The following is a 21283-nucleotide window of genomic DNA, read 5'->3' on the forward strand; positions in this document are numbered from 1 at the left end:
AGGCCTCCTGCCCAGCCCCTTCTCTGGGTGCAGAAAACTGTGCTGGGCTCAGGTGGGGTGGTAGAGGTACTCCCTGGGGTTGGGGGTGTGGGAGGCAGGACCCAGCAGGGGCCAGGGACACTGAAGAGGTGTGTTCCTCTGGGTCCACCCACTCCATCCGTCCCCTGTGGCTCTTGCCCTGCCCAGTGTTCCTGTCCTTCTTCGGAATTGCCAGCATCGGCCTCAGCTGCCTGGTGGCACTCTTCCTGTACCATGTGGTCTTTGGTATCCAGTACCTGGGCATCCTCAATGGGGTGGCTGCCTTCGTGATAGTGGGCATTGGTGAGTTGCCTCTGTTGCCATGGTAATGGGCCTTGGGAACTCTGTCCCCAAAAGGGCCTTCTTCCAGGAGGCAAAGCCTGGCTTCCATGGGGGCTCCAGAAAGTCCCCTTCCAGACCTCGGAGCCTTGGAATTGGGGTGGTGGGTGGGTAGAATATGAGTGGTGGGGGATCCTTGGCATATGATAGGTGGAGCCCCCACGGGCTGGAAGGAATGGGTAGCTCTTCTGGGTGGAGGTTAAGAATGGTGGGAAAGGTGGGAAGGGGGCTGAGGTTTGGAGGAAAGGGCCTGGTGCTGGTGGGGACGGGGGTGAGGAGCCAGGAGCATGGAGGGTGGGGCTTGGGTTCCTGGCCCAGGCTGGGTCTGACCGTGGACACAGCAGAGTGACCCTGAGCCCTGCTGGCCCGGGGCTCCCTCCCACAGGCGTGGACGACGTCTTCGTATTCATCAACACCTACCGCCAGGCCACCCACCTGGAAGACCCGCAGCTGCGGATGACCCATACCATTCAGACGGCGGGCAAGGCCACCTTCTTCACCTCCCTGACCACGGCCGCCGCCTATGCAGCTAACGTCTTCTCCCAGGTGGGAGCCCGCCCTCCCCCCGCCCTGACCTCCCCGTCCCTCCCGTGCACACCTGGCCCCTGGTCTCTGCTCTTCCTACCCGCCCCTTCTCTTGGGGCCACGCAGCCTCTGCCTCAAGGCTCTTGCCACGTCTCTAGAGTCCATTTTTTTCTCATTTTTAAAAAAAATTTTAATGGAGTAGAGTTGATTTAGAGTGTTGTGTTAGTTGCTGGTGTACAGCAAAGTGAATCAGTTATACATTTACATATATCCACTCTTTTTCAGATTCTTTTCCCATATAGGCCATTACAGAGTATTCAGTAGAGTTCCCTGTGCTCTACAGTAGGTCCTTATTAGTTATCTATTTTATATATAGTAGTGTGTGTATATGTCAATCCCAGTCTCCCAATTTACCCCTCCCCCGCTTAGAGTCCATGTTTGCTACTAGTCGTCATTACCAGAACTTAACCAATGGGAGAATTATAATAATACAAATAGTGTTTCTTACTGATGCTCGTTAATGATAATCCAACCTCCTTCCTGAAGGGCGTCTGGCGGTTTCCAGAGGCCCCCAGCTGGTAAGTGGTGAGCCTGCCCATGTCTGCTGAGCGGGGTCCAGGGCCCTCTCCACCCACTGGCTTCACGCCACAGGGTCATGCCTCACACTCACTTTTCTCTCGCTGACCCCGCGCTCCTTCACGTCTGAGTTGGGTTCAGGAGAAGGATCTTCGGCCAGGTCCTTGGTGCCAACAGAGCCTAGAGGACAGTGAGCCTGCCTGAATCTGAGAGGTTTTGTGACCTGGGCTGAGGATCCTGTCTAGAAACCACTAGGTGCTTTGGGATTCTCCAGGCCTTCCTAGAGAACCACATCCAGAAAACAGGCAGAGCTGGGTTCACATCCCACCTCTGCCATTTTCTGGCTGTGTGGCCTTCAGCAGGTTGTTTAACCTCTCTGAGCCTCGCTTTCCTCATGTGTGGATCATCAGGGACTGACATGAGATGACTGTGAAAGTGTTTCACAAACAGTGAAGGCCTGTCTGCTTGTGGGCTACAGTTTCCTTCTGACTGCCACACCCCGTGCAGGTCCCTGTGACCCTGCGCAGGGAGCACACCCAGCCTCCCTATTCCCATCACAGCAGCTTTCCCTCCCTTCCCCCTCGCTGACCCGTGGCCTGCTCCAGCAGGGCACGTCTTCCTCTGTCCTTCATGTAATCACAGTTATGGAGCGCTTGCTCTGTGCTGAGCACTGTTCCGGGCAGAGGGCTGCGGTGTGGACCAGAGGTGGGACTCTTCCTCCCCTGCCCTGCCCCTGGCACCAGCCTGGCCCTCTGACCACCTCCTAGGCCAGTGCCTCTGTTCCCGCAGCCCCGGCCTCCTTATCCTGCCTCAGTCTGAGGGTGGTCGGGGGTCCTGAGTGCCTTGCTGCAGAGCCCCCAGGCTCCCTGGGCTCCAGGCCTGGTGGTCCCACATCCCCCCTCTACTTCCCCATTGCCAGATCCCGGCCGTCCACGACTTTGGCCTGTTCATGTCTCTCATCGTGTCCTGCTGCTGGCTGGCTGTGCTCTTCACCATGCCTGCTGCCCTGGGCATCTGGAGCCTTTATATGGCGCCGCTGGAGACTGCCTGCCAGACCAGGTGAGCCAGGCAGGGGGGCGCGTCCTCCTCTCACAGAATATCCGTAGCAGGCCCTTGGGGGGCCATTCAGCACACCCTCCTATCTCCCAAGAGCCTCGTGATTCACCATTGAGCACCTTCCGTATGCCCAGTCCTATGCTGGGCACTACTGGGGGAGCAGAGGAAGAAGAGAATCCTGTCCAGTAGTTACATCTGACCACCTACTATGTGCCAGGAAGTGGGCAATGAGCTTTCGTACGAGATCTTACTGCCACCCTCCCCAAGGACCCTGGCAGCTGGGTCCTCTTAGTTCACCCATTTTATAGACAAGCAAACAGAGGCTTGGAGCAGTTGGGCAACTTTCTCAAGGTTACCCATTTAATAGGCAGTGGAGCTGAGATTTAGACCACATAATCTGACTCCGGATCCCATGCTCTTAGCCGCCACGTTAAATGTCCTCGAGGTTCTCATCTTGGGAGAGGAACAATATTTAGGTGCAGTGAGTGGTGTGCAGAGTTGAATGGATCAGCCCGGAGCCGCTGCTGAAGGTCTAGGGGTTGGGGGTCTCGTGGGCCAGGTGGTCAGTGGCGGGGGGTGGGGGGGCGGGGACAGTGACCAAATGGAATCCAGCCTGGGTGGCTGCCTGGGTTGGGAGTCCTGAGGAAGGATGGAGGGTCTGGGCTTGGGGCAGGGCATGCATGGGCAGAACTGTCAGGGGTCCACGACAGCATCCACCTGACCATGGTGAGCCAAGGAGGGGCAGCAAGGAGCTCAGACTCGGGCCTGGGACACACTCAGCTCTCCCACACACACCCCCTGCTTCAGGGCCACCATGTACGGTGGTACGGGTTGGGCACTGGACAAGGGCACTCTGGCCGAGGCACAGTGGTCTGCACGATAGACGTTCAGATTTGACTATTTCTATGACAGTTTTGTGACATAGAAGCAAAGTGTCTCGGGTAAAGGGCTCCTTGTTTCTAATCTCTACAGAGACCCCAACTAAGCCCGCCCTGTCCCGCCCGCCAGTCTGGGGGCAGTGGACGCAGCAGTCTTCCAGTCCTGGGCTCCAGCCTCAGCCTCTTTGCCTGGCGGCTGCGGACCCTTGGACGTGTTACCTAACCTCTCTGCATCTCAGCTTCCTGTTCTATAAAATGGGTACATGTCACCCCGTGAGGATTCATGAGAGAATCTTACTCACCGCCTGGCACGTAGTATTCCTGGCACATTCACCGCGTGCATTGTTCTTGTCCCCAGTCCCTAGGGTGAGCCTTGTCTCCCTCACATTCACTCCAGCCGAGGCCTCAGCTACGTCCTCAGCCCAGCCCCGCTTCCCCGTCCTCCTGGTGTCAGGGCCCTGGGCACACGATGTGGGAGACATGATTCCCCTGCTTTGGTCACCTTGATGCTTGGGCTGCGAGTCATCGTCCCCTCTCCCTGGGTAATGGCTGCTGTCACCATTTGTGTCCCCAGAGGAAGAGTGGCACCCAAGGGCCCCAGGGCTAGAGAGGACTCAGGTGCAGGCTCCTGGAAACCTGTGATGAGTGTCCTATGTGAGCTGTCGGCAGCGGTGTGATACCTGGGTTCACATGTAGCCGGGACCTTTGCCCCCTTCCCTGGACACCCAGGACTCACCCCCTCCTCCCACTGTCTCCACAGCTGCCACCAGAAGTGCGGCTGCAGGAGCTCCCTGCATTTCCCCGGGGACGTGTTTGCTGCTGCTGAGCGGCCTGGGGGCAGCCCTGCTCAGGGCCCCATGCCCTACCTGGATGATGACATCCCCTTGCTCAATGTGGAGGAGGAGCCAGGTGAGAGCTGGTGCGGGCCTCCCGCTGAGCCTGCCGGGACCCAGGGGCTGCCTCGGCCAGGGGAAGTAGCCCTTGGCGAGCTGGTATGAGGACAGGCTGGTCCCGAGGGGAGGGCAGGACGAGATCCCCATCGAGCGTTTGGGCTTCCCTGGAGAGGGCAGGGACCAGGGTGGGCTCTGACCCGCTTCTGGGCCGGCCCTCTGACAGGCCGCTGCTCTGCCCTGGCAGTGTCGCTGGAGCTGGGAGACGCGTCCCTGGTGTCTGTGCCCCCCAAGGGCCTGCAGCCAGCCCCCGATGGGGGCAGCCGGGGGCAGCTCATCGCCCAGCTGCAGGAGCTGCTGCACCACTGGGTCCTGTGGTCGGCCGTCAAGAGCCGTTGGGTGATTGTGGGTAAGTGGGCTCTCCACTCTCCTTTCCCCCATCTTGCAGCTTCTCCCAGTGCCTAAGGCGTGGGGGACAGACCCCACCCCATGCAAAGAACGTGCAGGCATTGGGAGCCCACCCCTGTTCCCCAAATGAGCTAGAGGTCAGAAACCTGGGCTGGTGTCCCTCACTCTCGGAGCTTTACCCCGCTTCCTGTGTAGAATAAAGCTGCTTCCACGACAGCTGTTGCTTATTGAGCAGCTACTATGTGCCAGTCGTGAGGCTGGGCAGCAGAGCAGAGCGCCCAGTGCTTGGGCTCTGGATTTAGACCAGCTTGGCTAAGTTGGAATCCTAATTCTGCTGTGTACTAGCAGTGTCACCTTGACTGTGCCAGTTAGTCTGAGCCTCCGTTCCCTGTCCTATGAGTGAGGATAAGAATAGTATCTATCTACTAAGGCAGCTGTGAGGAAAGCCACAGCGTATGTAAAGAACTGAGCCCAGCGCAAGGCATGTAGTAAGTGCTCAACGAAAGTTAAGTGCTGCTATTGCTATTATTATCATTATTATCATCACTGCCTGTATTCAGGTCTGTGTAAGATCGAGTGGATATGCTGGCTGTTTACAGACTGTTAAGGGCTCTAAGGTGGTGGCTGGTTCTTGTCCAGGGATATGAGCTTATAGCTTACAGTCTGACCACCAATGACACATGTAACAACCGGCCCCTACCTCCAAGGGACGGACCCCTAGCAGCCTCACCCACAGGCTGGCACGCTGGGCCTTTGCCTGCTCCCTTGGGATACCTGCCCCCCCCCTTCCCCATCCTGTCCCCATAGAGGGAGCGGCTCTTTCCCAGGGCTCTGGAAGCCCCAGCTGCGAATGCCTCCACCCCACCCCACCCCTGGCCCCAGCCCTGCCTAGCGCAGCATCCTTTCCTCGCAGGGCTCTTTGTCTCCATCCTCATCCTGTCCCTGGTGTTCGCCAGCCGGCTCCGCCCCGCCAGCCGGGCCCCGCTGCTCTTCCGGCCGGATACCAACATCCAGGTGCTGCTGGACCTCAAGTACAACTTGAGCGCCGAGGGCATCTCCTGCATCACCTGTTCAGGTGAGGGTTTCCTGCCAGGGTGTCCCCTGTGGGCCCCTGCCCCTTTTGGAGTCCACGTCTCCAAGACGAGAGATGTGAGATCCAGGCTCCCCATCACAGTATGACCTCAGGCAAATCACCCCACCTCTAAGTGTTTTCACGTTTCATTAAACGAATACTTACTGGGTGCCAGCTGTGCTGGTGCTGGGGAGGCCGCAGTGGGCAGGACAGACTTCTCGAGCTCAGGGAGTTCATTCCACTGCTGGGGCAGGCCATATAATAGTAGATCTGAGCTGTGGTGGACTAAAAGGAGGGTGACTGGGGAGCTCAGCATGAAGGCTTCTTCCTGGAGGAGGGAATGTCTAAGGCAAGACTGAGCCTGCCTGGGTGGCAGGGAGGGAGGGAAGGAGTTGACCAAGCTGGGAGAGGAGAGGAGAGAAGCTGTCTAGGCAGAGGCGAGCACCAGAATGGGAGGGACCAGGGCCAAGTCTGATGGAGGGAGTTGCAGGAGCTAAGGCTAGCCAGGCGGGCTGGGCCAGGGCCTGCTGTGGTACAGTGAGGAGTCTGGATTGTATCATAATTGGCACTGGAAGCTAGTGGAGGGCTTTAAGCAGAGAAGGGCCAGCTGCTGTGTGGTCGGAGGGCCAGCGTGGAGCGTGGCTGGGAGCCCAGGTGGGAGTCTCGTGCAGTCATCTAGACAAGAGACAGTGGGGGCTGGAGCCGGTGTGGCCGATGATGACAGTGAAGACGCGAGGTTTTTAGGAGGTGAAACCCACAGGACTTGGTGATGGAGCGCGTGCCGGGGATGAGCTAAGAGGTGAGATGAAGATGTCTGCTTGCCTTAGAGTTAGTCTGATCCAGGCTCTCGTCTTACAGAGGGGAGCCTGAGGTTGGAGTTGGGGCGGGGGAAGTCGACCCAAGGTCATACAGCTTTGCCGGGTGGTTAGAAACCAAATGAGAAGACGCTTGGGTGACTGCTTCCAGCTCCCGGGGGAAGACCCGCTGACTGCTGTAATTGCCTTCATGTAATTAGGGTGGTGTTCAGATTAACCTGGCCTTCCCCTTGGTAAATGGCATTAGCTGAATGCATGATAATTGGCTGCAGCTCAGAGAGGTGCCCGAGGAGCCCCTCCTAAATTGGCCACATCCCCGCTCCTCTCCCACCTGCCTGGGCATCGAATTTCGCTCCAATGTCACTGCCGCTGCAAGGCCTCCCACCGTCCTTCAGGGCCTGTCTGCTCCCACTTCACAGATGGACAAACCCTGGGATGGTCCCGAAGTTCCTGGAAACATCTGGAGAAGGGCCAGGACCCCAGCCAGAGTCCAGCCCCAGCCCCTTGTATCTCTTAGCCTCTGAACTGCCTCTTAAAGGGGCCCTTCAGGCTGTAGCAAAAAGATTTTCGGCTTTAGGGGCAGACAAGACCCATCCTGATGGGGCTGTACCTCTCACTTCCCTTGAAGGTCATGTAACCTCCCTGAACCTCTGCTTGCTTGGGGCAAAACAGGAGGTCCCCCTGTCTCTGCTAGTTGCTAACATGCCATTTCTAATTATTCCTGTTTATCAAGCATTCATCGCAAGCCAGACACGTTGCTAAGCGCCTGAGACGCAGCATCCCCTTTTGTCCCTCACCCACCCTCTGGAGGTACCCTCTGGGTGTCATCCCACTTGACAGAGGAGGGAAGTGAGGCGTGGTGAGGATGAGCAGGGTGGGCTGCGAGTGTCCTTCTCTGGATGGGGCTGGCAGGTTCTTTCCTTTGCCTCAAGATTCTTGTAAATTCAGCATTTGGCCTTTCTTCAGTTCCATCTAGTTTCTTTCAGACCCCTGATACCACCCCCTTCCCAAGCTGAGGGCCCTGGGGCCCATGTCCCTCAGGTCGTCTCTCTCCCAGCCTTGGCCGGGCCCAGCCAGGGAGGCCCTGCTGTCTGACACGGTGCGGGGGTTGGGGGGGGTGGGTAGGTCTGTTCCAGGAGAAGCCCCACAGCCTGCAGAACATCCGGACGTCCCTGGAGAAGAAGCAGCGGGGCTCAGGGGTGTCCTGGGCCGGCCGGCCTGAGACCGCCCTACAGGGTCAGTGGGGAGTGTGCACTGGCTGGGTGGGGCAGTGGGAGGTCCTGGTACAAGGGTGCAGGGGCCCTGTGGGGAGAGCACATTAAATCCATGGTTTGATTCTCCTTCGGGAACAAAAGCCTGTGTTCTTGGGTCACCGTGGAAGGGTCGGTGCGGGGGTGAACCTGAGGCCCTTGTCCTTCGTCCCACCAGCTCTCTTCAGCCAGAACAGGGCAGTCCCTTCTTGCCGCCACCGCAGCCTGGCTTGTGGTGCACTGTGAACCGCCTTGTGTGGCGGATCCATCCTGAGTGTCTGGGGGCGGGCGGGGCGTCCTGAACACCTGGAGGCTGGCTTACCCCTGCTGGGGTCTCCATCAGATGTGGGATGCCAGGATGCATGTGGGAATAAACCCCCCACATGGGGCAGTTCTGCGTGTCCTTGTCATCGCACGGCCATCGTCCCCCCTCTGTGCCCACCATCCTCACCAGCAGCACACCCGCACCGTTCACGCCAGGCCTGGGCATCATTGTTGGCGTCACCTCCACGACCCTAGTTCCTCCTGGCACACCACCCCATGGCTCCCACCATCTCTGTCACTCCCTCTACCCGTGCTGCCACCCCATCCAGTGTCCACCACCACCGCCACTCCATCTATACCTCCACCCCATCCAACGTCCACCACCACCTCCCCTCCATCTATACCTCCACCCCATCCAGTGTCCACCACCACCAACCAGTCCCCCATCATTGCCATGGGCTCGGTCCGGTAGAGAGGAACAGAGCCACCATTCAGAGATGACCCCAAGGTCAGGCTCAGCTCCTCAGTCAGCAGAGCAGAGGCTGGGCTGTTGCAGGGTTAGGGGAAGCCAGTCGAGGTGATTGTCCCTCCTCCTCCCCTCATTTGTCCCTAGACTCCCCGGGCACTGTGTACGTCTCCAAGGTGAAGAGCAAAGGCCACCCGGCTGTCTACAGGTTCTCCCTCAACGCCAGCCTGCCTGGCCCTTGGCAGACCGTGTCCTCTGGGGACGGGGAGGTGCCCTCCTTCCAGGTGAGCCTGGCTGTTGTTAAGTGAGCTGCCACTACCAGGGGAGGGGGCCCTCAGTGCCACACTGGTGGGCACTGGCCACATGGGGGTGGGGGCAGGGCCTGCGAGGATGGAGCTGCTCCAGGCAGGTGAGGACCCTCTCCCACCGTCAGCCAGGCCTGCGGCAGGGACCTGCAGAGTGGTGAGAGCACGGGCTGCCGAGTCAGCCAGGCCTGGGTTCGAGTCCTGGCTCTGCCATTTGTAACCTGTGTGTCTTTGGGAGGATTATGTAGTCTCTCTGAGCCTCAGTTTCCTCATCTGTGATACAGGGACATGAAAGGGACCAGCCAGGGATGTTGGAGGTACGTGAGGCAAGGCCTGTGCGTTCTGTAACATCTGGAACATAGGAAGTGCCCAGTAAAATGGGAGCTGTTAGTTAGGTGGTTGTTCTCAGCCGTCTGTTCTAGCGCCCCAGAAAAGGGGCTCCCAGGGCCAACCCAGGCCTCTGATTTTTCCTCTCAGGAATAATTTGTGTTTCTTTAACATGTTACACCTCCTGGGTGACAGTTCCACATGTCAACTCATTTGTTCGGGGTTTATATTTCCATTCGAAAGATGGGGTGTGTGAGGCGTTCCCTGGCTGTGACCTTTGCACTGCGGTTCTCGCTGCCTGGAGGGCTTTCCTTCCAGCTTCATGCGTGGCTGGCTCCCCATTCAGCCCAAATGTCACCTCCTCCTAGGACCCTATCCTGACCATACTTACCAGTTTGGCCTCCTCTTCCACTGCCCCATTCATCCTGTGCCTTATCGGCCTAATAGTTAATTCAAGGCCCTTCAAAGAATCTGAAGCCATCATAATTGGCAGCTCCAGGAGGGCAGGGACCAAGCCTGTCTGGCTCACAGCCACATCCTCAGAGCCCAGCTCAGGGCCTGCCTTGGAGTAGATCCTCAGTTGAAGGAAGGACTGAGGCTCAGAGAGGTAGGGAAGGATTTGCTCCGTCTTTAAACTTGAACCCAGGCCTCCTGCGCCTCTGCCCAGGTCTCTACCCCCTGACTCTGGGGGCTGGAATGGGGGCAGGGGGCGGCGAGCGCTCCAAGGAGGGAGGGGACCGAGCCTGAGGCTGGGCCCAGGCCAAGGCAGCCTCCCAGAGTCACCTGTCTTGTCTCTGTCAATCCACTGCTTAGGTGTATAGAGCGCCTTTTGGTAACTTCACCAAGAAGCTGACCGCTTGTATGTCTACAGTAGGGCTGCTCCAGGCGGCGAGCCCCTCCGGCAGGTGGATGGTGACGACCTTGGCCTGCGACACCAAGCGGGGCTGGAAGTTTGACTTTAGCTTCTACGTGGCCGCCAAGGAGCACCAGCACACCCGGTAACAGCCTCGCAGATAAGTTGGTTTCCACCAGCCTGGCCCACTCGTTTGCCCCTCCCACGACACCTTTCAGAAACCCCAGTCCATTTCTACCCATCTGTTCAGATGCTCCTCGCCCAAGACTGGGGATCGGGGATGCCAAGACGCCAGGCCCGCAGTTTGCTCCCCCACCTGCTGCCTTCACTCTGCATGGCTCCCACGGGAGGCGCAGCGGCTGTCTGGCCCCTCAGCACACCAAGCAGTTCCCAACGCAGAGCCTTTGCGTTCGCTATTCCCTGGGCCTGGGCTGCTTGCCCCTAGCTCCTCCCGGGATTGACTTGTTCTCAAGATTCAGGTCCTTACCCAGATGCCTACCCACCCCCAACAAGGTTTCCCTCCCTGGGGAAAATAGCCGCACCCGCCTCTCCCCATACATCACCCCGCTGCTTTCGTTCTGGCTTCTACCACCACCTGGAATCATACTGACCTACTGGCTTAGTACCTGTCCTTGCTCAGGAGCGCGCAGGCATCCTGCGTGAGCAGTTCTGTGCTGTGTCCCCTCACCTGGTGCTAGGTAGCGGGTGCTCAGGAAGCATTTGCTGAGTAAATGAATGAATGAATGAATGAGTACACTCTGCATTCCTCTCCAAGGCACTATCCACGCTCTCAATACCTACAGTTAATTCAGAAAACAATTATTGAATGTTCCCCCTCCCTCGGACTGTAAGGTGATGGGAGAGAGCCCGTGTCTGTTGTCTTTACCTACTGAATACGCACGCCCTACCTGGTGCCTGGCATGAAGTAAGTCCCCATGAACACCTAATGATCAACTGCACTCCGTGCCCCGGGGGTCTCTGAGCGAGCTGGGGCCATCTTTTCCCAGGTTCCCCCCGCCACGTTCTGACCACTGAGGCTGTGTCAGCCGAGGGCCTGTCTCTCACCCATTCATTCATTTAACACTGAGCACCGACTGTGAACGGGCACGGGGCTAGTGCTGGGGATGGGAAACAAGACAGATGTGACTCCTGCTCTCGGGAGACAGCACAGTGTCATTGCAAATTACAATACGTGCTCTGAAAGGAAGAGCGCACAGCTGCTGTGGTCCAGGGAACAGCAGCGCGGGGCCTGCACTGGTGACACCAGGGGCCCACGGTCTCTGACAGGGCCTGGCCTCAGGACATTGAACGCCCACACGAGGCTGATGCCTGGGGCAGGGGGATGACCAAGATGGGCTCGCTGGGCCCTTCTGGCCTGGCACACCTCGGCTCGGGGCATGAGGGGGTCCCTCTGCCTCCCCTCCATGGTCGGGCTCATGCTGCACAAATACAGTAGCCACTGGGGTCAGGCTGCCTGGCTGAGCTTAGAACATTCTAGAAAGAGCCTTGAGCTACATCAAGTCCAGTGGTGAATAAGCTAACCTTGGAATCCTTTCTTCAAACAGAATCTTGAGGCTCTGTCACTGTTCAGATTAAAGTGGGGCAGGGGGCTTCTGAGCACCGACCCCCAAGGCTAGCCCTGGGGCCCCTTGAGGACCGTTTGGAAGCTGCTGGTCTCTTCCGCCCCTCCTGCCACAGGCGAGGAGACACATGCAGAGAGGGGAAGTGCCTTGAGCAGGACCACAGGGTGGGCCTTGGCAGGGGCGGGACTAGAACAGGTGTCCAAACCCCAGGCCTGAACCTAAGATTAAATCCCTGTGCTGGGGGAGCCCGAGTCCGTCCCCTGCGCTCTTCCAGCCCCTGCGCATGGCCGCATGTGCCTCCCCACCCCCACTGCTCCTGGCCTTCCTGGCCTCAGTCCTGGCCTCGCCTCCTTTGCCTCCACAGGAAGCTGTACTTTGCCCAGTCCCACAAGCCCCCTTTCCACGGCCGTGTGTGTGCGGCCCCTCCTGGCTGCCTGCTCGGCTCCAGCCCTGATGGGCCGACCAAAGGCTTCTTCTACGTGCCCAGTGAGAAAGGTACACGCGGGGAGGCCGCGGCGGGGCCTTGGGAGACTGGGCCCCGCCTTCCCATACAGCTGTGACTCCCTCCGCAGCGCCCAAGGCCCGCCCCTCTGCCACCTTCGGCTTCAACCCCTGCGTGAACACGGGCTGTGGGAAGCCGGCGGTGCGGCCGCTCGTGGACACGGGGGCCATGGTCTTCGTGGTCTTTGGCATCGTTGGCATCAACCGCACACGGCAGGTGGACAACCATGTCATCGGAGACCCGGTACGCGTGCCCACGTTGGGCAGATGCCAGAGGGCCCGGCCACACCAGGCTTGCAAGCTAGCGCCAGCCCAGGGCCCGCCGGCCCGGCTCCGCACACCCCCTCTCGGCTCCCTGGCTGCTCACCTGGCCCACAGGCTCTGCTACGCGGCACCATTTCTCTTGAGGACTGAGCAGCGTTGAGCTCTCAGAATCGCCCAGGAATCTGGGTACAGTGGGGCCTCAGCCAGCGGCCCCGCATCATTAGGGGTGGCACGGAGGTGAGGGCAGTACAGGTGTGCAAAGCCTCCCTGCCCTCCTCCTCCTGCACGGGGCCCTCCCGGTGCCCACAGCCCTTGCTGCGTGCCTCGGCCATGGTGCCCTCGCTCGGGGTGGTCTCCCCACCTTGTACGTGTTTGTGCCAGAGCTGGGCTCTTGGGCGTTGGACGGGAGAGGAACTGACACGGAGGTGTGACTAGGTCTGTGCCTGGCACTTGGTGGGTACTGAGACATGGTGGGAAGGACCGTGGACGTCGGTACTCTTGGTCATGACCCCTGCCTTGGGAAGTCAACCTGGCTGGGTGTACAGGGTTTCAGACAGAAAGTAATTCGGGAGCCAGGTGGGGTCAGAGGAGATCTGTCCAATCTGGATCGGGAGTCCGCAAGTGTTCAGAGGAGGGTTGGGGAGGCAGGGAGGAGAGGAGGCCCGCGCTGGAGGACAGGTGGGACTCGGCTGTGCCGAGGGAGAGGGGAAGGCAGGGAGCCCAGGTGAGCGCGTGGTGAGTAAGATCAAGGAGGGGAGGCTGAGGGGGCCCGTGCGGGTGGGCAGCAGTGGCAGCAGAGGTGCTGCCAGGGGCAGGGCAGAGCAGGCTCCGGCAGGACCACGGGTGACCAGGCAGAGGGCTCCAAGTGCTGGCGACGACGGTTGCAGGAGCTGCCGGAGGTTCCTCCCCGGGGGTGGGGCCCAGGATTGAGTTCCCGACTCACTGAGCAGTCGCACTGGCTTGTGTCTCCTTGGGAAAGGGCAGCGTCATCTACGACAGCAGCTTTGACCTCTTCAAAGAAATCGGGCACCTGTGTCGCCTCTGCAAGGCCATCGCGGGGAACTCAGAGCTGGTGAAGCCGGGCGGGGCCCAGTGCCTGCCCTCAGGTGCGTGTGGGGGACCCGAGAGTGGACAGCCCCGAGGGCGCATGTGCCTGGCGTGAGGGCATCTGCAGACATGTGTCCAAGCTTATGTGTGTCCACGCTAGGGTGGGGGGCGTGCGAATCTTCCAGATGAGAGCGGGCTCGTGCCTAAAGGTGAACTGGTGCAGAGCGGCATGGGCGTTGGCGGGGGTGTGGTGTGCAGGGCGCCCCTGCAGGAGGAGCTTTTCCAGAACTGGGAGCGAGGCCGGGAGCCGGCACAGACAATGACCTGGGTCCGGCCAGGGCTCTTCCTGAGAAGGCACGAGGTGTCAGTTTCTGCCCTGACGGCTAATAGGTGTTGTAGGTTTCCCGATGGCATTGCCAGTGGTTCCAGACACTTTTTAAACTAGGAGGTTGGGGGAAGGGTGCGTGCCCCTGTGCATACACACCCAGATGGGTAAGTACACATGCGCAGGCAGGATCGGGGGAAGAGGTGCTCCCTTCCCGGGTCCCCCCCCGACCCACCTCTCCCCTCTCCCCGCAGGCTACAGCATCTCCTCCTTCCTGCAGATGTTGCACCCTGAGTGCAAGGAGCTGCCTGAGCCCCACCTGCTCCCAGGGCAGCTGTCACACGGGGCCGTGGGCGTCAAGGATGGCCGAGTGCAGTGGATCTCCATGGCCTTCGAGTCGGTGAGCCCCGGGTGGGCCACCGGGTGCAGGGCAGTGTGCTGACCTCACAGAGTGCAGTGTCACCACGGGTCCCCGGACCTCATCCCAGATCAGAGCAGAGTGGCTGTTCTTCAGAGGGGAGGCTGAGGCCAAGAGGGGTGAAATTGCTTGTCCAAGGCCACGGGGTTGGTGAGCGCCAGCAGCAAGTGCTAAACCCCGTCTGACCGCCAAGCTCGGCCTTTCTGCCACACGGGACGCCACCCACCCCCCAGCACCCTCCCTCCCCGACAGCCCGAGGTCCACATCGTTTTCCGGGGGCAGGTGACAGTCCAGGACACTCCCCTCTGCCACTGTGAGGGGGCAGGTTTGGGACCACAGAGCCCCCGTGCTGGGCCCCCCCAGGAGAGATCGGAAGACAGGGGACCAGCCATTCGACACTTCACTGCTTCCTCTCTCACCCCCTAGGCTCTGCCAGGGAGACACCCATGCACACACACCCATGCACACACATGCGCACACACATATGCACACTTGCACACACGCACATCCCCGACCTGGGCATTGCGGGCCTGGCCCTAGCACTCGGCACTGTGAGACCTGCCAGGTCTGCCCCTGTTGCCTCCGTGCTGAGCCCCGGGGTCCAGTCCTGGCTCTGATCCTGCTGCGCTGTGTCCTTGAGCAAAACACTCATCCCCTCTAGCCTCCAGTTCCTCCTCTAAAGATGAGGGTTACGGCTCCCTGCCCGCCCTCTGGCAGTCATCGAGAAGCTAGGGTAGGTCAGTCACGTGAAGGTGTTGGGGAACGAGAATTCATGTGACAAGGGCAATTCTTGTTCTTCGGCCCCAGCCCTACTTTCTGTCCCACCACCTGTGCCACTCACTGCATGAGCAGCCAAACCCCCGGCCACCACGAGGAGAACCCAGACCCCCTCCAAGCCCTCAGCGAGCCCCAGGCTAACGCAGACACCACTTCAAAGCCCCACGTAGCTTTTTAAAATTGTGGTAAAATATACAGAATAAAATTGGCATTTAAACCATTTTTAAGTGTATAGTTCAGTAATATGAAGCATAGTCACAGCGTTGTGCAACTATCACCACCATCCATCTATGAAACTTCTTATCTTGCAACACTGAAAACTGTCCCCATGAAACACGGACTCCCCAGGCACCCCCTCCCCCCACCACTGCTTTCTGCCCCCATGGATTTGACTACAGAGGCGGAATCCCACAGCGCTGTTCTTTTCGTGCTTGGTTCGTTTCACTTAGCACAGCGTTCTTCACATCCTTCCATGTTGTAGCCGGCGTCTGAATTTCCCTCCTTTTTCAAAAAGGCCGAAGCCGCAGACAGTTGGAGGAGAGAATCCCTGCTCAGCCTCCCCCACCAGCACGCAGACACACACGTGCATACAGACACGCTGTACACTGGTTTGTGCTCAGGGAGAGCAGGATTGGACCAGCGAGGTAACATATATAAACGTTCCAGAGCTGGGCGCCGTGAACCAGACAGGTCACCTGCCCTCCCGGACTCACAGTCCAGCCAGGAGAGGAGGGGCAGGTTGCCGGGCAGTGACGAGAACTGTGATGGGGAAGCACTGAGGACTCGCAGAGCCCAGAAGATGACCATCTTGGGGCATCGAGGAAGGCTTCCTAGAGGAGACGGAAACCTCACGAGGCTTGAGGGAGGGGTGGAAGCAAGCTGTGCAGAGGGCAGAGGGACAGCATGGGCCGAGGGTGGGACGCGGAGCTGGGGGGCTCTGGAAGTTGGAGGTGGTTCTGTTGGAAAGGGACAGGGACTTTGCTTGAATGGGGACCTGCCGCTGCTGTGAGAGTCGCACGTGCACCCAGAGGCTGGTGGGAAGTGATCTCAGGTGGGCTCACCCTTCACACAGCGCACTCTCTTTGCAAGTGGCCAGAGGCCAGCTGCAGCTGGCACAGAGCAGACCAGCCATCACCAGGGCAGCAGCGTGGGCCACAGCTGCCCGCCTGTCTCACTGGCTCATGTCCCCGCAGACCACGTACAAGGGCAAGTCCTCCTTCCAGACCTACTCGGACTACCTGCGCTGGGAGAGCTTCCTGCAGCAGCAGCTGAAGACGGTCCCCGAGGGCTCAGCCCTGCACCGCGGCTTCCAGACCTGTGAGCACTGGAAGCGGATCTTCATGGAGATCATAGGCAAGCGGCAGCCCAGCCCGCACCCCACAGGGTCCCGGTGGGGTGGGCGCTGGCGGCAGGGACACGGGGAGGTGACCTAGAGCAGGAAGGGCACGACCTGGCCTGTCTGAGCCACACTTGTCTTCTCAGTTCTGGCCGAGAGCCCTGGAGAAACTGGGATGACACAGTGGCCGGGAACACTGATCAGAGACCAGAGTTTGGGTCCCCTCCTGCTTGGGGGGCCACATTCTCTCATCCTGAATTTGGCCACCTAAAAAGTAATGGTAATGACCCTCATGGCAGTGGTCTCTCATTTGGAGCCCTTCTTGATGCCAAGCCCTGGCTGAGGCCTGACCTATGTTATCTCTTTAAACTCCAAACGAGGCCTAGGGAGTAGGTACTATCATTACCCCATTTTACAGATGAAGAAATGGGGGCTCAGAGAAGTCAAGCGGCTCACCCAGAGTGGCACAGCTGGCTGTGACGGTGCCCGTCTGCATAACCCCAGTACCTCTGGTCCATGAGGGTGAGGGGACTGTGGGTGCCCCCCGGTGCAGCCCAGCTGAGGGCCCCCTCCTCTCCCTTCCAGGGGTGCAGAGCGCCCTGTACGGCCTGGCCCTCTCCTTGCTCATCTGCGTGGCTGCGGTGACCGTGTTCACCACCCACGTGCTGCTCCTGTTGCCCGTGCTCCTGAGCATCTTGGGTAAGTGGCCCGGGTGTCAGGAGCGGGCAGGGGTCTCGCTGGTGGCTTCCGGTCAGGAGGTTTCTCTCCACCCTTAACTGTCCCGTCTTTTCAGTGAAGGTTTCCCGACTCCCCACCCCAAGCAAAAAGAGCCTCTGTGACAGTCATTCATAGGACCATGTGCTCCCCGAGGGGAGCCAGGTGTCACCAGGGGGTAGCTCTCGTCCCAGGGGCGTGTTGCTGCACTTGTCCCCTCTTTCAGCAGCCCCCCCCCCAACCCAGCTCTCTCTGGCCCTGTCCCTACTCATCGCACCTGTCACCAGAGCTGGGGGCTCCACTGTAGACTTTACCACCTTCCCCAGGGGCCCTTAGAATTTGTCCAGCAATCCTCCAGGACTGTGTGGGTGGGACCAGGTCCAAGCTGCCTCCCTGCCGCCTCCCGCGCCCCGTAGGCAGCGTCTGCCTCGTGGTGACCGTCATGTACTGGAGCGGCTGGGAGATGGGCGCCGTGGAAGCCATCTCCCTGTCCATCCTCGTCGGCTCCTCCGTGGATTACTGCGTGCATCTGGTCGAGGGCTATCTGCTGGCCGGAGAGAACCTGCCCCCGCACCAGGCCGAGGTGAGCACCCTGCCTGCCCCACCGTTCCCCAGCAAATCTTCTCCCCCCTCGGTGCCAATGAGGACCCCCAAGGGTAGCTGGACACCCCTGGTTCCCAATGCCCAGCCAGGATGTATTCCAGGAGGCTCAGTTTCCAGGGCCATTCTCCACATCCAGGGGACTCAAGTTCTAAAGCAGCCCCGCCCAAGCATCGCTGTGGGTGGTGGGTGGTGGGCGGGCCCACTGCCCCCAGCCTCTGTCTCCCTGAGTGAGCATGAGGGGTTGAACCAGGCGATGTCCAAGGGCCCTTCCTGCTTCTCGGTTCCCTGAGTCTAAGTCTCACTCTGGAGCCCGGGAAGCAAGTCTGAGCCCTTCTAGCCGTGACCCTGAGGCCACCAACCCCTGCCCCCACTGGACCCTGTGGCTTAGGGAGGACATGCCCGTGTACCAGTGCCAAAACTAGCTCTGGGTCTCGTAAAGTTTTCGGCTTTTCTTAGTTTGGAATTGTGTTGGTGTGAAACATTCATAAATATGTAAATTAAATCGGTTATACATTTAGCTGCTCTTGGTCAGAAGAAGGAAATCAGTTCCAATCACGGCTCACATGTTTGAGGACCTACTGTGCAGTCATCAATGCTCTGGTTGTCATAGCCACATTTAACACGCCCTACTGTGTGCTGTGCACCGTGAGCTGCTGCAGGGGAACCGCTTCAGCTTCACGCCCAACCCCAGGGAGCAGGTGCTGTTATCACCCCCGTTCACGGAGGTGGAATGGGGAGCCCGTGAGGGCAAGGCTGGCCTTGGACAGCGATGCGTGTTCATCCGGGGTCCAAGCCCCCATTCCAAAGCCCCAGGCAGGGAGGCACCCCCTCCTGCTTCTGGGGCCCCAGCTTTCTCTCACCCACACCCAGGATGCCCACTCGCAGCGCCAGTGGCGGACGCTGGAGGCTGTGCGGCATGTGGGCGTGGCCATCGTCTCCAGCGCCCTCACCACAGTCATCGCCACCGTGCCCCTCTTCTTCTGCATCATCGCCCCGTTTGCCAAGTTTGGCAAGATCGTCGCACTCAACACTGGAGTCTCCATCCTCTACACGCTCACGGTCAGCACAGCCCTGCTCGGCATCATGGCGCCCGGCTCCTTCACCCGGACCAGGACTTCCTTCCTGAAAGCCCTGGGTGCCGTGCTCCTGGCAGGGGCCCTGGGGCTGGGCGCCTGCCTGCTGCTCCTCCAGAGCGGCTATAAGATCCCCCTGCCCGATGGGACCTCCCTATAGCCCTGGCACTACGTCCGGCTTTGCACACCTTTGGTCCAGTGGGTCGGGGACGAGATGCTCGTTCTCTGACCCCAGGGGCACTTTGTTCCCAGCTTGGCTACAGCTAGTTACGTTCCCAGGCCTGGGCCAGGCGACACTCACCTGTGTGACCCACACTGCCTTCATCTCAGTGCCAGCCACCGCCGGGTGGTCAAGCTGGCAGCCGCCCTGGACTATGCCTGGCGGCGGAAGAGACCAGCCTTCCCCCTGTGCCTGGTCACCATGAGGGTCAGGTGATGTTTTCAGGGGGCTTCCCTCGCACACTGCCTCAGTGCTCACAAGAACTTTCTGATGTGGGTGTTACAGTTCCCCCATTCTGCAGATGTGAAAACCGAGGCATCAGGAGGCAAAGTGACTGACCTGTGGCGGCACAGCCAGAGCTGCCTCCTTCGGGGACTTTGCAGGAAGAGCACAGTGGGCGCAAGGGCAGGGCCTCGCACTCCCTGCCCCCGCCTCCCCATCAGTTTTACAGCGGCCAGTGCTGGGTGGTCCTGTGATCTTCCCCAGGGCTTTTAGTCGTGGCCGGGGAGCACGGAGAGACCGGCCTGGGGTACTGCATGTCCCACCCCTGGCCCCAGCCTCAAGGGGCTCCTGCTCTTTGGAAGCCATGGGGCCCCAGCACAGCCTTCCTTACAGATCTGAGCCCCTACCTCCCCCACCTGACTCTGGGGTTGGAATTTGGGGGAGGGGGGCAGCCCCTGGGAGGGGGAGCTGGCCGTGCCTGCCGCCTGCTCACAGCAGATGGTTCTTATTAAAGTGAAATGAAACTGCAGACCGCTGCCATTAACACGAGCATTTTAAGCATCGCTGGCTCCATCGTATTCTTAAAATTGAAATAACTTAAGTGTTCGCATGCCACCCGGCCGGAACCTGGCACGAGGGGTGGGGCCGGGCCTGGAAGGAGATGGAGGTGGGGTGGAAGGTGCCAGACCCTCTGGGGAGCAGGGTCACAGAGTGCTGTGCAGGCTCAGGAGGCTGGGTACCACTGGGGGAGCACCGTGGGAGGGGACCTGTCTGGCTCCCCACAGGGACGTCCGTCGGCCCCTTCAGCGCATCTGGTATTGTGCTGTGACCTTCTTCCTCGGGACAGACGTTGGCCCCTGGGCTTTCGGAAGCTGGACACAGACTGAGCTGGGACTAAACCCTTAGGGCGGGGTAGACATCCCTGAGGGTTGTCTCCAGATCAGCTCACCTGGTCATCTGTGAATATTGACCGGGGTCGGGGGGTGCTGGGCGTGCACGACAGACGCAGCACCATGTCCCCGCCCAGTGCATGCCTGGCGCCCAGCAGGTGCTCGGTATTTGCTGAGGGAGCATCAGACAGACACCAAACGCGATCAATGGTACAAGTTGACACGGCACTTACTGTGCCAGTCGCCCTTCTCAGGGTTTGTATTAGTCTGCTTGGGCTGTCATAACAGAGTGCCCTGAACTGGGTGGCTTATAACAGAATTTATTCTCTCACACTGCTGGAGGCTGGAATTCCTAAGCAAGGTGTTGGCAGCATGGGTCCTTCTGGAGGATGGGCCTTTCTTTCTTTCTTCCTTTCTTTCTCTTTCTTTCTTTCTTCATTTATTCATTTATGGCTGGGTTGGGTCTTCGTTGCTGCGCGTGGGCTTTCTCTAGTTGTGGCGAGCAGGGGCTACTCTTCGTTGCAGTGCGCGGGCTTCTCATTGCGGTGGCTTCTCTTGTTGCGGAACACGGGCTCTAGGCATGTGGGCTCAGTAGTTGTGGCTTGCGGGCTCTAGAGTGCAGGCTCAGAAGTTGTGGCACACAGGCTTAGTTGCTCCATGGCATGTGGGATCTTCCCGAACCAGGGCTCAGACCCATGTCCCCTGCAGTGGCAGGCGGATTCTTAACCACTGCGCCACCAGGGAAGTCCACAGCTCATGGTCTTAGTGAGCTTTTGCCAAGCATTAATGAGATGCCCTTCATTAGCTCAGGCACAGCAGTTAGCCTGGGGTCTGTGAGGGTGTGCAGGCATTTGGTGGGCTAAGGAGGGGCAGAGGACGATGAGGGGAGCCCATGGAGAGGGACCCCTGTCACCTACAAAGGTTCCCTGAGCCCTTGCTTCTTTCTCCTTCACTTGGAAGCCAGGAAATCACTGAGAGCCGGGTGCTTTGAAGTGCTGGCCGTGTCCAGGCCCCATCCATGCATTCTTGGGAATTCTCGCAGGGAGTGTTTCTGTCCCATTTCACTGCTAACAAAACTGAAGCCCAGAGATGTGAAGTAACTGGCCTGAGGTCACACAGCCTGTGCGAGATAGAGTTGGAATTCCCACCCAAGGCTGATGGCTCCTGAGTATGTGCTCGCTCTCTGATACAGCCTCTCCTGCAAGCAGATTTGACTCACAGAAGCAGCCAGCCCCAGGCCAACTGGGCAACCAGAGTCCTCCCTCCTT

At 59.4% G+C, this 21283-nt stretch overlaps 1 protein-coding gene across 1 annotated transcript in view; it reads left to right on the plus strand.

Moving 5' to 3' along the window:
* Positions 1 to 19666, plus strand: part of DISP3 (dispatched RND transporter family member 3) — a 30093-nt gene extending 10427 nt beyond the window's left edge. Inside the window, exons 4-20 of the mRNA XM_060014275.1 lie at positions 187 to 321; positions 743 to 903; positions 2378 to 2517; positions 4153 to 4301; positions 4530 to 4691; positions 5604 to 5765; positions 7703 to 7813; positions 8705 to 8841; positions 10003 to 10187; positions 11990 to 12120; positions 12198 to 12370; positions 13370 to 13496; positions 14017 to 14162; positions 16151 to 16310; positions 16879 to 16992; positions 17424 to 17590; positions 18481 to 19666. Coding sequence (XP_059870258.1) covers positions 187 to 321; positions 743 to 903; positions 2378 to 2517; positions 4153 to 4301; positions 4530 to 4691; positions 5604 to 5765; positions 7703 to 7813; positions 8705 to 8841; positions 10003 to 10187; positions 11990 to 12120; positions 12198 to 12370; positions 13370 to 13496; positions 14017 to 14162; positions 16151 to 16310; positions 16879 to 16992; positions 17424 to 17590; positions 18481 to 18843 — 2723 coding nt within the window. The 3' untranslated portion in view covers positions 18844 to 19666. The remainder of the gene's footprint in view (positions 1 to 186; positions 322 to 742; positions 904 to 2377; positions 2518 to 4152; positions 4302 to 4529; positions 4692 to 5603; positions 5766 to 7702; positions 7814 to 8704; positions 8842 to 10002; positions 10188 to 11989; positions 12121 to 12197; positions 12371 to 13369; positions 13497 to 14016; positions 14163 to 16150; positions 16311 to 16878; positions 16993 to 17423; positions 17591 to 18480) is intronic.
* The last annotated feature ends 1617 nt before the right edge of the window (positions 19667 to 21283 follow it).

The sequence above is a fragment of the Delphinus delphis genome, chromosome 1 (genome assembly GCF_949987515.2).
Source record: "Delphinus delphis chromosome 1, mDelDel1.2, whole genome shotgun sequence".
Lineage (NCBI taxonomy): Eukaryota > Metazoa > Chordata > Mammalia > Artiodactyla > Delphinidae > Delphinus > Delphinus delphis.